Here is an 11362-nt window from a genome sequence, read left to right as displayed (position 1 = left end):
TGTTAGCTAACAGCCCACCATAAGACACTGCATCTCAGTGCAAGAGGCGTCACTGCAGTACCTGGCTTGAATCCAGGCTGCATCACATCTGGCAGTGATTGGGAGTCCCATGGGACGTCTTCTGGGTTTTGCCGGGGAATTTGTTCTTAACTGACTTTCCTAGTTAAATAAAGGTTTAATTAAAAACAATAATAATGTGACAATGCTAACCACTGTCTGAATCTGAGTCCATGTCTGGGGACGTCTAGAGAAGGTTGACACAATGGAACAATGGAGTCCAGTCAACAAGGACTTTATGACAAAATAAGAAATACTCATTTTGATGGAACCAAATGAAACTTCTATTGAATATTTTTGTATTGGTTTGTAACTTGAAATCAAGTGGAAACAGAGTGGACTATTCCCCAACCGATTCACATACAGCATATCATGTGTGATATGTAAACACATTTTTTGTTCTGATGGGTATGTAACAGTCCTCACACAATATATCTGAGTGTATGTCAGTGTAATTTCTAGAGAATTATATCTAACAGACATTTTCTTCCCTTTCTCTCTCTGCAGTGTTTCCTTTGTGGTGGGGGTGGGGTGGACAACGGTGGTGGGGGCTGGGCCCAGGGCTGGGGCTGGGACCGCTGTATGCAATGGGAACCAGGGCCTGGAGAGGGGGCACAGGCCCCAGCATTTGACTGCCCAGTCTGGTGTGTCCTCTGCCAAGGATGTAGGGCTAGGCTCAGGGAGGCCTGCCAGAGAGGGAGGGGGGCCATCAGACTGCCCACAGACATGCTTAGCATCAAACTCCCCCAGCTCTTTGACATCCACCAAGTCCCCAAGGTAAGAGTGGCCAGACTGAAAGAGAAACCTTTCACAACCATTTCACAAACCTTCAGAGGTTTCACTGACTAAATGTTCATGTTTTCCTAAATATAGGATATGGTGTCGAGATCAGGATTGTGTCACATAGTTCCCAGAGGGATGTTTGAACTTATGTTCAACCCAGTCCTTGCTCCATCTTCACCCGGGGCCGTATTCACAAAGTGTCTCAGAGTAGCAGTGCTGATAAAGGATCAGTTTTGCCTATTAAATTATGAAGTGACGCCCGACAACCTGCCCGCTCAACCCCATCCCCTCCTCCCTTCCCCAGACCATCTCTGGAGACCTCCCATTCCTTACTTCCCTCATCAACTCATCCCTGACCACTAGCTGTGTCCCCTCTGACTTCAAAATGGCCTGAGTCGTTCCCCTCCTCAAGAAACCAACACTCAAACCCTCTGATGCCAAGAACTACAGACCTGTATCCCTTCTTTCTTTTCTTTCCAAAACACTTGAGCGTGCTGTCTCTGACCAACTCTTTCGCTATCTCTCTCAGAACCATCTTCATCCTAACCTGTCAGGCTTCAAGACGGGTCACTCAACAGGTCACTCAACCAAGACTTCTCTATGCACTGCCAAAGCTGACTTTCTCTCCTCTATTCGCATCCTCCTAGATCTATCCATTGCCTTTGACACCGTGAACCATCAATCCTCCTCTCCACCCTCTCAGGGCTATGAGTCTCAGGCTCTGCACTCTCTTGGATTGTATCCTACCTGGCAGGCCGCTCCTACCAGGTGCCTGTGTTTGCATCATGTACCCTAACTATTGGTGTCACCCAGGGCTCGGTTCTAGTCCCTCTCTTGTCTTCTCTCTATACACCAAATCACTTGGCAGATATCTCAGCTTGGATGTCGGCCCACCTCAAGCTCATCCTCGACAAGACAGAGCTCCTCTTCCTCCAGGGGAATGCCTGCCCCCTCTCCAAGACCACTCTATCACGATTGACAACTCCACGGTGTCCCCCTCCCAGAGTGCAAAGAACCTTGACGTGACCCTGGACAACACCCTGTTGTTCTCTGCAAACATCAAAGCAGTGACTGGCTCCTGCAGGTTCATGCTCTACAGCGTTAGTAGAGTATGACCCTATCTCACACAGAAAGCGGTGCAGGTCCTAATCAATCTCCCGTCTGGACTACTGCAACTCGCTGTTGGTTGGACTCCCCGCTTGTGCCATAAAAAACCTGCAAAACCTGCAACCTACACCCAACCCGAGGACTCAGTTCTGCCAACTCTGGTCTGTTGGCCCTCCCACCCCTACATGAGGGCAAAACCTGCAAAACCTGCAACCTACACCCCAACCCGAGGACTCGGTTCTGCCAACTCTGGTCTCTTGGCCCTCCCACCCCTACATGAGTGCAAAAACCTGCAAAACCTGCAACCTATACCCCAACCCGAGGACTCGGTTCTGCCAACTCTGGTCTCTTGGCCCTCCCACCCCTACATGAGGGCAGATGCCGTTCAACCCAGTCAAAGCTCTTCTTTCTACTGGAACCTTTTTACGAAAACATCTGAAACCCTACCTCTTCAAAGAGTATCTTAAATAATCCCACAGCACCCCCCACACACATTTTTTGTAAATAAAAAATTAAATTAAGATTGCCTTTCGTGAACTAACACTCAAAATTCAAAAGGCACTCGCACATCTGAGCGATCTTATTTGCAGGTGCATGGCAACAATTGAACAAGATGAAGGAAAAAGGAAACCGCACACTGCTCTTGATAGTATCACTGATCTTTAATAAGCTTATGTATTGGCCTCACGTCCTTCGTCAGAGCTTTTGTGAGTTAAAAGAAAATTGCACCCTTATGTAGACCTAGCCCCACCCACATCCGTTCCACACATTGAAGGGGGTTGGAGGCGCAGGAAAAACAAATAAGTGCTACCAAATATAACAATATGCATTTCATAAATATTACAAAAGTGTATGAATAAGAACTATTAAACACGTCTGTAAAACCACAAGGACCACGAGGACATAGCAAGTTTTCATTAGTCATTGGGAACTTCGTACGAAAAACATCAGAGTAATCTTAAATAGGCACATCATTCATGTTCAAATTCACAACATAACATACATAGGCATTTCATCATTAAGTCCTTTAGGAAATAATGTCTGGAGGGTGAAAATCCCCAAACATTCTCTTTTACTCAGAGTATTATTAATATCTCCTCTCCTGTCTGATATCTTAACTTTCTCTGTGCCACAAAATCTAAAGGTAGACTAACACTCGCACTTGCCTTTTTCCCCTCTACTAGCACTGACTTTGCTGATAGCTACTAAAAAAAGTACTTACTATGACTGAGATATGTGGTTCTCCCACCTAGCTAACTTACGGTGAATGCTATCTTAAGATGAATGCAACTGTAAGCCACACTGGATAAGAGTGTCTGCTAAAATACTAAAATGCCAATGTAAGTGTTGATCAGCATTCCTGCTCTAAGACACTTTTTGAAATACAGGCCCAGATGTACCAGACTAGGAGGACAGGTCTTGATGTCCTCCAGTTGTTTGTTAGATAATCTCTATAGTAGCCTGTGTGCTGTGTATCACAGTGTTTTGCCTTCAGGTGTTCCGGGAGGATGGCATCATCTCGGGATACCGTCACCCCCAAAGCTCCGCCCTGGACTGCATCCTTAGCAGCTTCCAGATGACCAATGAGACCGTCAACATCTGGACCCACTTCCTGCCCACATGGTATGTACACCAAAGCAAACACTCTGAATGAAGACAAGGAGATCAGACCCATAGATGGCGGGAGGTATTCTGTAACAATTAGGGCTGGTTTTGACTAGAAAAATATACGTATCAGATTGATGTCTTCCTGTCTTCATATCAAGTCTTCCGATCACTCCCCCATTTAATTTGAAATGGAACTGATGGTGTTGCGACACGTCTCATATCCCAGGTACTTCCTGTGGCGCTTCAGTGTCCTGTGCTCCACACTGAACTTCCTGTCGGAGAGCTACACCTGGCCGCTGCTGGTGTACATGCTGCTAATCTGCGTGTACCCCTTCACCTCCAGCTGTGCCCACACCTTCAGCACCATGTCCCCCGAGGCACGCCACATCTGCTACTTCTTCGACTACGGCGCCCTCAGCCTCTACAGCCTGGGTAAGGCCCGCTGCATGAAGTCTGACTGTCTGCACTTCACAGTTAGACTATTAGTGCTTCCTTTACCTTTTAGTTATTTCTTTCTGGTTCCATTTCCTCCAGTACCAAGACTGCCAACTCTCACAGTAGGCTACTGCTTCCCCTAATCCGAACGGGTGCAATCCCACAGGGCACAGGCCACGTGCCATCTTTCAAGTTCCAAAAAGTCTCGGTGAACTTGGGCAATCAGTTGCACAATTAGAACTTTATATACTACTTCCCACATTTGTAACCATTGTTTGTGTGGTTACTTCATTGTTTGTATGTTTTATTTGGTGCCGTGTGTGTCATGTTTCTTTGATGTCTGGGCTTGTCAGATTCACTGTAATTAAAGTTTTTGGCCCACAAAACCTACTCATACATGTCTTGTTCGAGTATCAAATCAAATGTTATTGGTCACATACACATATTTAGCAGATGTTATTGCGGGTGTAGGGGAAATGCTTGTGTTCCTAGCTCCAACAGTGCGGTGGTATCTAACAATTCACAACAATTCACACATCTAAAAGTAAAAGAATGTAATTAAGAAATGTAAAAACAAAATGGATGAGCAATGTCGGAGTGGCATTGACTAAAATACAGTAGAATACAGTATATACAGTTGAAGTCGGAAGTTTACATACACTTTAGCCAAATACATTTAAACTCAGTTTTTCACAATTCCTGACATTTAATTCCCTGTATTAGGTAAGTTAGGATCACCACTTTATTTTAAGAATGTGAAATGTCAAAATAATAGTAGAGGGATTTATTTCAGCTTTTATTTACTTCATCACATTCCCAGTGGGTCAGAAGTTTACATACACTCAATTAGTATTTGGTAGCATTGCCTTTAAATTGTTTAACTTGGATCAAATGTTTTGGGTAGCCTTATACAAGCTTCCCACAATAAGTTGGATGAATTTTGGCCCATTCCTTCTGACAGAGCTGGTGTAACTGAGTCAGGTTTGTAGGCCTCCTTGCTCACACACACTTTTTCAGTTCTGCCCAAAAATGTTCTATAGGATTGAGGTCAGGGCTTTGTGATGGCCACTCCAATACCTTGACTATGTTGTTCTTAAGCCATTTTGCCAGAACTTTGGAAGTATGCTTGGGATTATTGTCCATTTGGAAGACCCATTGGTGACCAAGCTTTAACTTCCTGATTGATGTAATGAGATGTTGCTTCAAAATATCCATGTAATTTTCCATCATGATTCCATCTATTTTGTGAAGTGCACCAGTCCCTCCTGCAGCAAAGCACCCCCACAACATGATGCTGCCACCCCCATGCTTCACGGTTGGGATGGTGTTCTTTGGCTTGCAAGCCTCCCTGTTGTTCCTCCAAACATAACGATGGTCATTATGGCCAAACAGTTCTATTTTTGTTTCATCAGACCAGAGGACATTTCTCCAAAAAGTACAATCTTTGTCCCCATGTTCAGTTGCAAACTGTAGTCTGGCTTTTTTATGGCGGTTTTGGAGCAGTGGCTTCTTCCTTGCCTATCGGCCTTTCAGGTTATGTCGATATAGGACTCATTTCACTGTGGATATAGATACTTTTGTACTCGCTTCCTCCAGCATCTTCACAAGGTCCTTTGCTGTTGTTCTGGAATTGATTTGCACTTTTCGCACCAAAGTACGTTCATCTCTAGGAGACAGAATGCGTGTCCTTCCTGAGTGGTATGGCGGCTGCGTGGTCCCATGGTGTTTATACTTGGGGACTATTGTTTGTACAGATGAACGTGATACCTTCAGGCGTTTGGAGGTCTTGGCTGATTTCTTTTGATTTTCCCATGATGTCAAGCAAAGAGGCACTGAGTTTGAAGGTAGGCCTTGAAATACATCCACAGGTACACCTCCAATTGACTCAATTTATGTCAATTAGCCTATCAGAAGCTTCTAAAGCTAAGACAACATTTTCTTGAATTTTCCAACTGTTTAAAAGCACAGTCAACTTAGTGTTTATAAACTTCTGACGCACTGGAATTGTGATGCAGTGAATTATAAGTGAAATAATCTGTCTGTCAACAATTGTTGGAAAAATGAATTGTGTCATGCACAAAGTAGATGTCCTAACCATCTTGCCAAAACTACAGTTTAACAAGACATTTTTGGAGTGGTTGAAAAATGTGTTTTAATGGCTCCAAAATAAATGTATGTAAACCTCTGACTTCAACTGTACATATAAGCTGAGTAAAGCACTATGTAAACGAGTTTGACAGCTCAATACCAACAGTGAAATCAGAGTTTGTTTTATTTTACAATCCTTTCACCTTGGAATAATGTTTGTTTTTCGTTTACAAACAGAAAGCATGCTGCACCAGATTGCACTGTCAGATTTAGGTCAACAGACAGGCTGATATTTTAATCTATGCTATATTTTCCTCTCGGATCCAGCATCTGGGAAAAGTTTTTATGGATGTGTGCATACCACTGCTCTACAGCTTCACATGTACATTTTCCATGGATTCATGTCTGTTTCCACATGCTTGCTCAACCAATTCACATACTTGGGTATTTGCGTTCTGCTTGTGAATACGTGTGCTTTTCTTGGGTGTATGTTTGCTTGTATGGGTGAGTGTGATAGACTTGTCCCTCTCTTTCAAACATACACTTTTTCAAAGTAAGAGACAAAGTTTATTTTCAAATCCATATTAATGGATATGAGGCCCATGCAATATGATCCTTCTTCTACCACAATTATCCTTACTGCCAAAACATACCCAGCCCTAAATGTCCAAAAGTTTCTGGGATAAGAATGGCAAATGTTTACTGTAGGTGGTGTTCTGCAGCCAAGCTTATTTAAAAAAGCCTCTAGATTTATTGAAAGTACATCATTGGGATTAAAACTGGTTTTGAAGCATATTTACAGCAAGTGCAAGGCCAACGTTTCATTAGTAGGTTATTAGAGCCTAATTGATATGTTATGAGCATTGCAATTTAGAATTAAGTGTATGGTAGGGAAATGCATGGTAGATTTAGTTTCAGATATTGTATGTTTTTTTTTTTAAATTTTTACCTTTCAGTGTTTTTGTGTTTGTGTTCAGGTTGTGCCATAACTTATAGCTCCTATGTGATGCCTGACTGCTGGATCAACAGCTGGCTGCACCAACACTTTGTGCCCATCGCCATCTGCAACACACTATTCTGCACGAGCCTGTCCTGCTATTCTAGGTAGGCAGCCAATACGGTCTCCTACCCATGATGCATCACTCTCCTGGTCGTTGAAACCATTGTAACTTCTCTCCTGGTCGTTGAAACCATTAACTTAACTCTTTTCTTTTTTTTTCATAGATTCCTGGAGATGCAGTTTCCACACCGGAGTAAAATTCTCCGGACAGGGGCATTTGTCTTTCCATTCATCTTTGACAACATCCCTCTATTTTACAGAGTGAGTTTATTTTGAGAAGGTGTAGACAGAGTTCACAGAAAGTCTGCTTGTACGGTAATTGGGTTGCATTCTGTTTGTTATGTCACAGTTTAGATCTGATTAATGCCTCTCTTTAATACTTTGACCAGGACTTTTGGCTCATTAACTTAGAAGCTGATTTTGTGTAGAATAAATAAAGATTTGACCACATGTTGTTAAATCTTTTAATCTCTTGGCTGCTGTTTGTGCCAATGATCTTATGTGGGTTTGTATATGTGTGTGTGTGTGTGTGTGTGTAGCTGCTGTTGTGCTGCGGGGGCAGCTGCTGTCACAGTGAGGCCCTGCCCAGTCACTGTTACCACCTCCTCTTCGCCTTCCTCACCTGCTTCCTGTTTGCCTCACACCTCCCAGAGAGGCTGGCCCCGGGGCGCTTTGACTACTTTGGTACGTCCACACCAGTGCCCGGTTACCATGGCAACTGGAATTGGAAGGTTATATCAGTTATTGAGCAAGCTTTAGCTACTCTGGCCTGTGGCCAGTTATTGTTGGCGCATAGCGGTATAATTTCTACTGTATCCGTTATGGTACTGTAGGCAAATATTTGAACAGTGACAATTCTTTGAGCAAACCTGGTAAATCCTTGCTCACTGCAGTATGATCAAATTCAAGCATTTCTAATGACTCTCTCTCATTGATCTCTCTCTCTCCTCTCTCTCCTCTCTCTCCTCTCTCAGGTCACAGTCACCAGCTTTTCCACATCTGTGCCGTGGTGGGTACCCACTTCCAGATGGAGGCGGTGCTAGCAGATATGACCTCACGCAGGGCGTGGCTCATCGCCCAGGCGGCCGTACCCTCCTTCCTGAGTACCCTGGGGGCACTGGTCCTCGGCATCATCCTCAACCTAGGCATCATTGGCATCTTCAGTGCACCTCTGCTGTGGAACCCTCATCACAGTGCCAACCACCCACTGACGCCACCCACGAAACGCAAGGACCAGTGACACTCCCCACAACCCCCACAGTATGTTCAAATGAAAAGGTTTGGCTAAATCATTCTACCAGTCGTGAACTTTGGAAATAATAACCATAAGAAGTTATATTATACCATTTAAAACCAGGTAGTATTTGTATAAACCCATTGGATTATTATCACAGGATGGTTTTTCTACATGTTATTCTAACGTCATTATAAGGTTTGTTTAGGAGTTTATTAATGTGTTCACTGTTTGAAGCCGAATACCCAGCTATTTCTATGAAGCCTTTCAGTTATTCAGTATCATTGTATAATGTTAAAAGTTTTGGAGGTATTTTGAGTTAAAGTATCATATGCCAACTTCTTTTCACTTATACTTGAAAGGATCTGGGTTGTATGAAGCATATGTGATGTCTAACAACACATAAAAGTGCCTTTTTATATATATATATATATATATATATATATATATATATATATATATATGACCCAAATGTTACCTAAGTACTTGTAAATATTATTTCTGGTTTGTGTAAATCTCAAACTGGAAAAATCTTTAACTGTAAATTTGCAGGGAATTTTCATATTAATATATAAGTATTTAGCTACTGTTTTTGAAATGTCCTATATATTTGTAAGCCATTATTAGAACATCTCAAAACCCATATTTAATATAAATTATGACTATCCATTACATGATTCTCATGACTTCTAAAATAATCTGTACTCTCACTAACTGGACTACTTAGTATGATTCCACCATTTTGTTTTAATATTCAATACCATCTCATTTAAATCTCCACTATGACTTTAATAGATTTACAGACCAGTGTAGTGCTCATTCAGATTAACCTTCTCTAAACGTCTACACTAAAAAAGGTGCTATCGAGGACCTAAAAGGGTTCTTCGACTGCCCCCATAGGAGAACCCTTTAAAGAACCCTTTTTGGTTCCAGCTAGAACCCTTTTGAGTTCCTTGTAGAACCCTTTCCACAGAGGGTTCTACATAGAACCCAAAAGAGTTCTATCTGGAGTCAAAAAGGGTTCTACCTGAAACCAAAAAGGTTTCTCCTATGGGGACAGCCGAAGAACCCTTTTGGAACCCTTTTTTTCTAAGTGTGTACCTGAAAGCTACAGCACTGTACCATGTCTATGATTAAAAAACAGGTGACATTTTACAGAGGTACGTTTCCATGGAAACTTCATGGTTCTTCGCAGTTTGTGTTCCTGTGAATGCCCAGTCACTTGAATTGTTCTTTGGAGTACTCTTATTTTTTACTTCTACAACATACAGTAATGGTCATTGGATGCATTTTTTTGAAACACTACGTGCTGTTTAAATGTCAGAGAATTACTGAAATTCACCCTAAAACATACACATGACATTCCAAATGACCTTGTTTATAACAGCTATCTGATGGAAGAAATCTTAGATGATGGTGCAGAACAGAACTGAATGAGTGATGTCACCTCACCTCCCAGGAATGGGGATGGGGTCAGTGGAGGTCAAAGGGTCTTGGCACTGTCGTATTCATGTGGTATCGTGGTGGTCATTGCACGTTTATGTCAAACCAATACACCGCTCACCCCATGCTGGTATAACATTGTCAGTGGCTATTGTTTACATGTATCCTCGAAAAAGAGTGTGGTATCTCTTGAGTATTTATTCCTTGTAGTATATATAACAGCACCTACTGTTTCTGTTCAGTTCACGAGCTTCCAGAACAGCTTCTATGCCTTGGCATAGATTCTACAAGTGTCTGGAACTCTATTGGAGGGATGCAACACCATTCTTCCATGAGAAGTTCCATCATTTGGTGTTATGTTGATGGTGGTGGAAAACACTGTCTTAGGTACCGCTCCAGATTCTCCCATAAGTGTTCAATTGAGTTGAGATCTGGTGACGGAGAGACACACACACACACACACACCCTTTAAAACCCTTATGCTACTTTGAGACCCCTCTTTCAAAGTCACTGAAATCTCTTCTTGCTATGGTAGCCAAAATAATGGGAAACTGGGCATTTTTATACATGACCCTAAGCATGATGGGATATTAAGTGCTTAATTAACTCAGGAACCACACCTGTGTGGAAGCACATGCTTTCAACATACTTTGTATCCCTCATTTACGCAAGTGTTTCCTTTTTTCTGGGAATTACCTGCATATTTACATTATTATTTTTGTCAATGTTTTAGATGAGGAAAAATGATTAATTACATCCCCAACATCATATAATAATTTCTTGACATAATAGCACTTACATGTACCACGCTAGACCTAACACACATGTCATTATTTTATCATGTAGCTCTGTGTCCAGTATGTAGGGGAGACCAGGGTTGGTTGTCACAGTGCTTATAACTCCCAAACTAGAGGGCGCTGTGTAATCATTTTTAGATTAAAATGTGTGAATTCTTTGAAAGAACTAATCCATCTGGTTAATTTATGTCATCATACCAAAGCAATGAGGTGAGGGGATTTTTTTTCATAGATGAAAGTTAAAAAATATATAAAAAGATGTCAGTATTTTTTAAAATAAATGTTTGAATTATGGGAGTATACATGTAAAAAAAAATATTATAGGGAGAGCTACATTCCACACCCATGTGGTAACTATCATCCTAATTAGCATTGGGTGCTGTTGCTATAAACCTCCCGTCCCAATAAACCTGAACACCTTTGTCCGGCATATCAAAATGTGTTGGGAATAATATACAGTTGAAGTCATTAAAACTTGTTTTTCAACCATTCCACAAATTTTCTGTTAGCAAACTATAGTTTTGGCAAGTCGGTTAGGACATCTACTTTGTGCATGACACAAGTAATTTTTCCAACAATTGTTGACAGACAAATTATTTCACTTATACTTCACTGTATCACAATTCCAGTGGGTCAGAAGTTTACATACACTAAGTTGACAGTGCCTTTAAACAGCTTGGAAAATTCCAGAAAATGATGTCATGGCTTTAGAAGCTTCTGATAGGCTAATTGACATCATTTGAGTCAATT

General features: G+C 41.9%; 1 protein-coding gene across 1 annotated transcript; it reads left to right on the top strand.

The window, feature by feature from the left end:
* Positions 1-602: 602 nt before the first annotated feature.
* LOC112229642 (membrane progestin receptor delta) lies at positions 603-8824 on the top strand. The gene is made up of 7 exons (XM_024395587.2): positions 603-834; positions 3443-3570; positions 3782-3987; positions 7056-7182; positions 7303-7399; positions 7678-7822; positions 8113-8824. The coding sequence occupies exons 1-7, from the start codon at positions 640-642 to the stop codon at positions 8376-8378; spliced, it is 1164 nt and encodes a 387-aa protein (XP_024251355.1). The 5' UTR covers positions 603-639; the 3' UTR covers positions 8379-8824.
* The last annotated feature ends 2538 nt before the right edge of the window (positions 8825-11362 follow it).

Source organism: Oncorhynchus tshawytscha, linkage group LG03 (genome assembly GCF_018296145.1).
Source record: "Oncorhynchus tshawytscha isolate Ot180627B linkage group LG03, Otsh_v2.0, whole genome shotgun sequence".
Classification (NCBI taxonomy): Eukaryota; Metazoa; Chordata; class Actinopteri; order Salmoniformes; family Salmonidae; genus Oncorhynchus; species Oncorhynchus tshawytscha.
This window is presented reverse-complemented; position numbering and strand designations above follow the sequence as displayed.

Bases quoted from the DNA above. Each gene is read 5' to 3' on its own strand.
- LOC112229642 (XM_024395587.2), top strand. From the start codon at position 640: ATGCAATGGGAACCAGGGCCTGGAGAGGGGGCACAGGCCCCAGCATTT. The intron at 3,988-7,055 runs GTAAGGCCCGCT...GTTTGTGTTCAG, and splicing joins CCTCAGCCTCTACAGCCTGG to GTTGTGCCATAACTTATAGC. The intron at 7,823-8,112 runs GTACGTCCACAC...CTCCTCTCTCAG, and splicing joins GGGGCGCTTTGACTACTTTG to GTCACAGTCACCAGCTTTTC.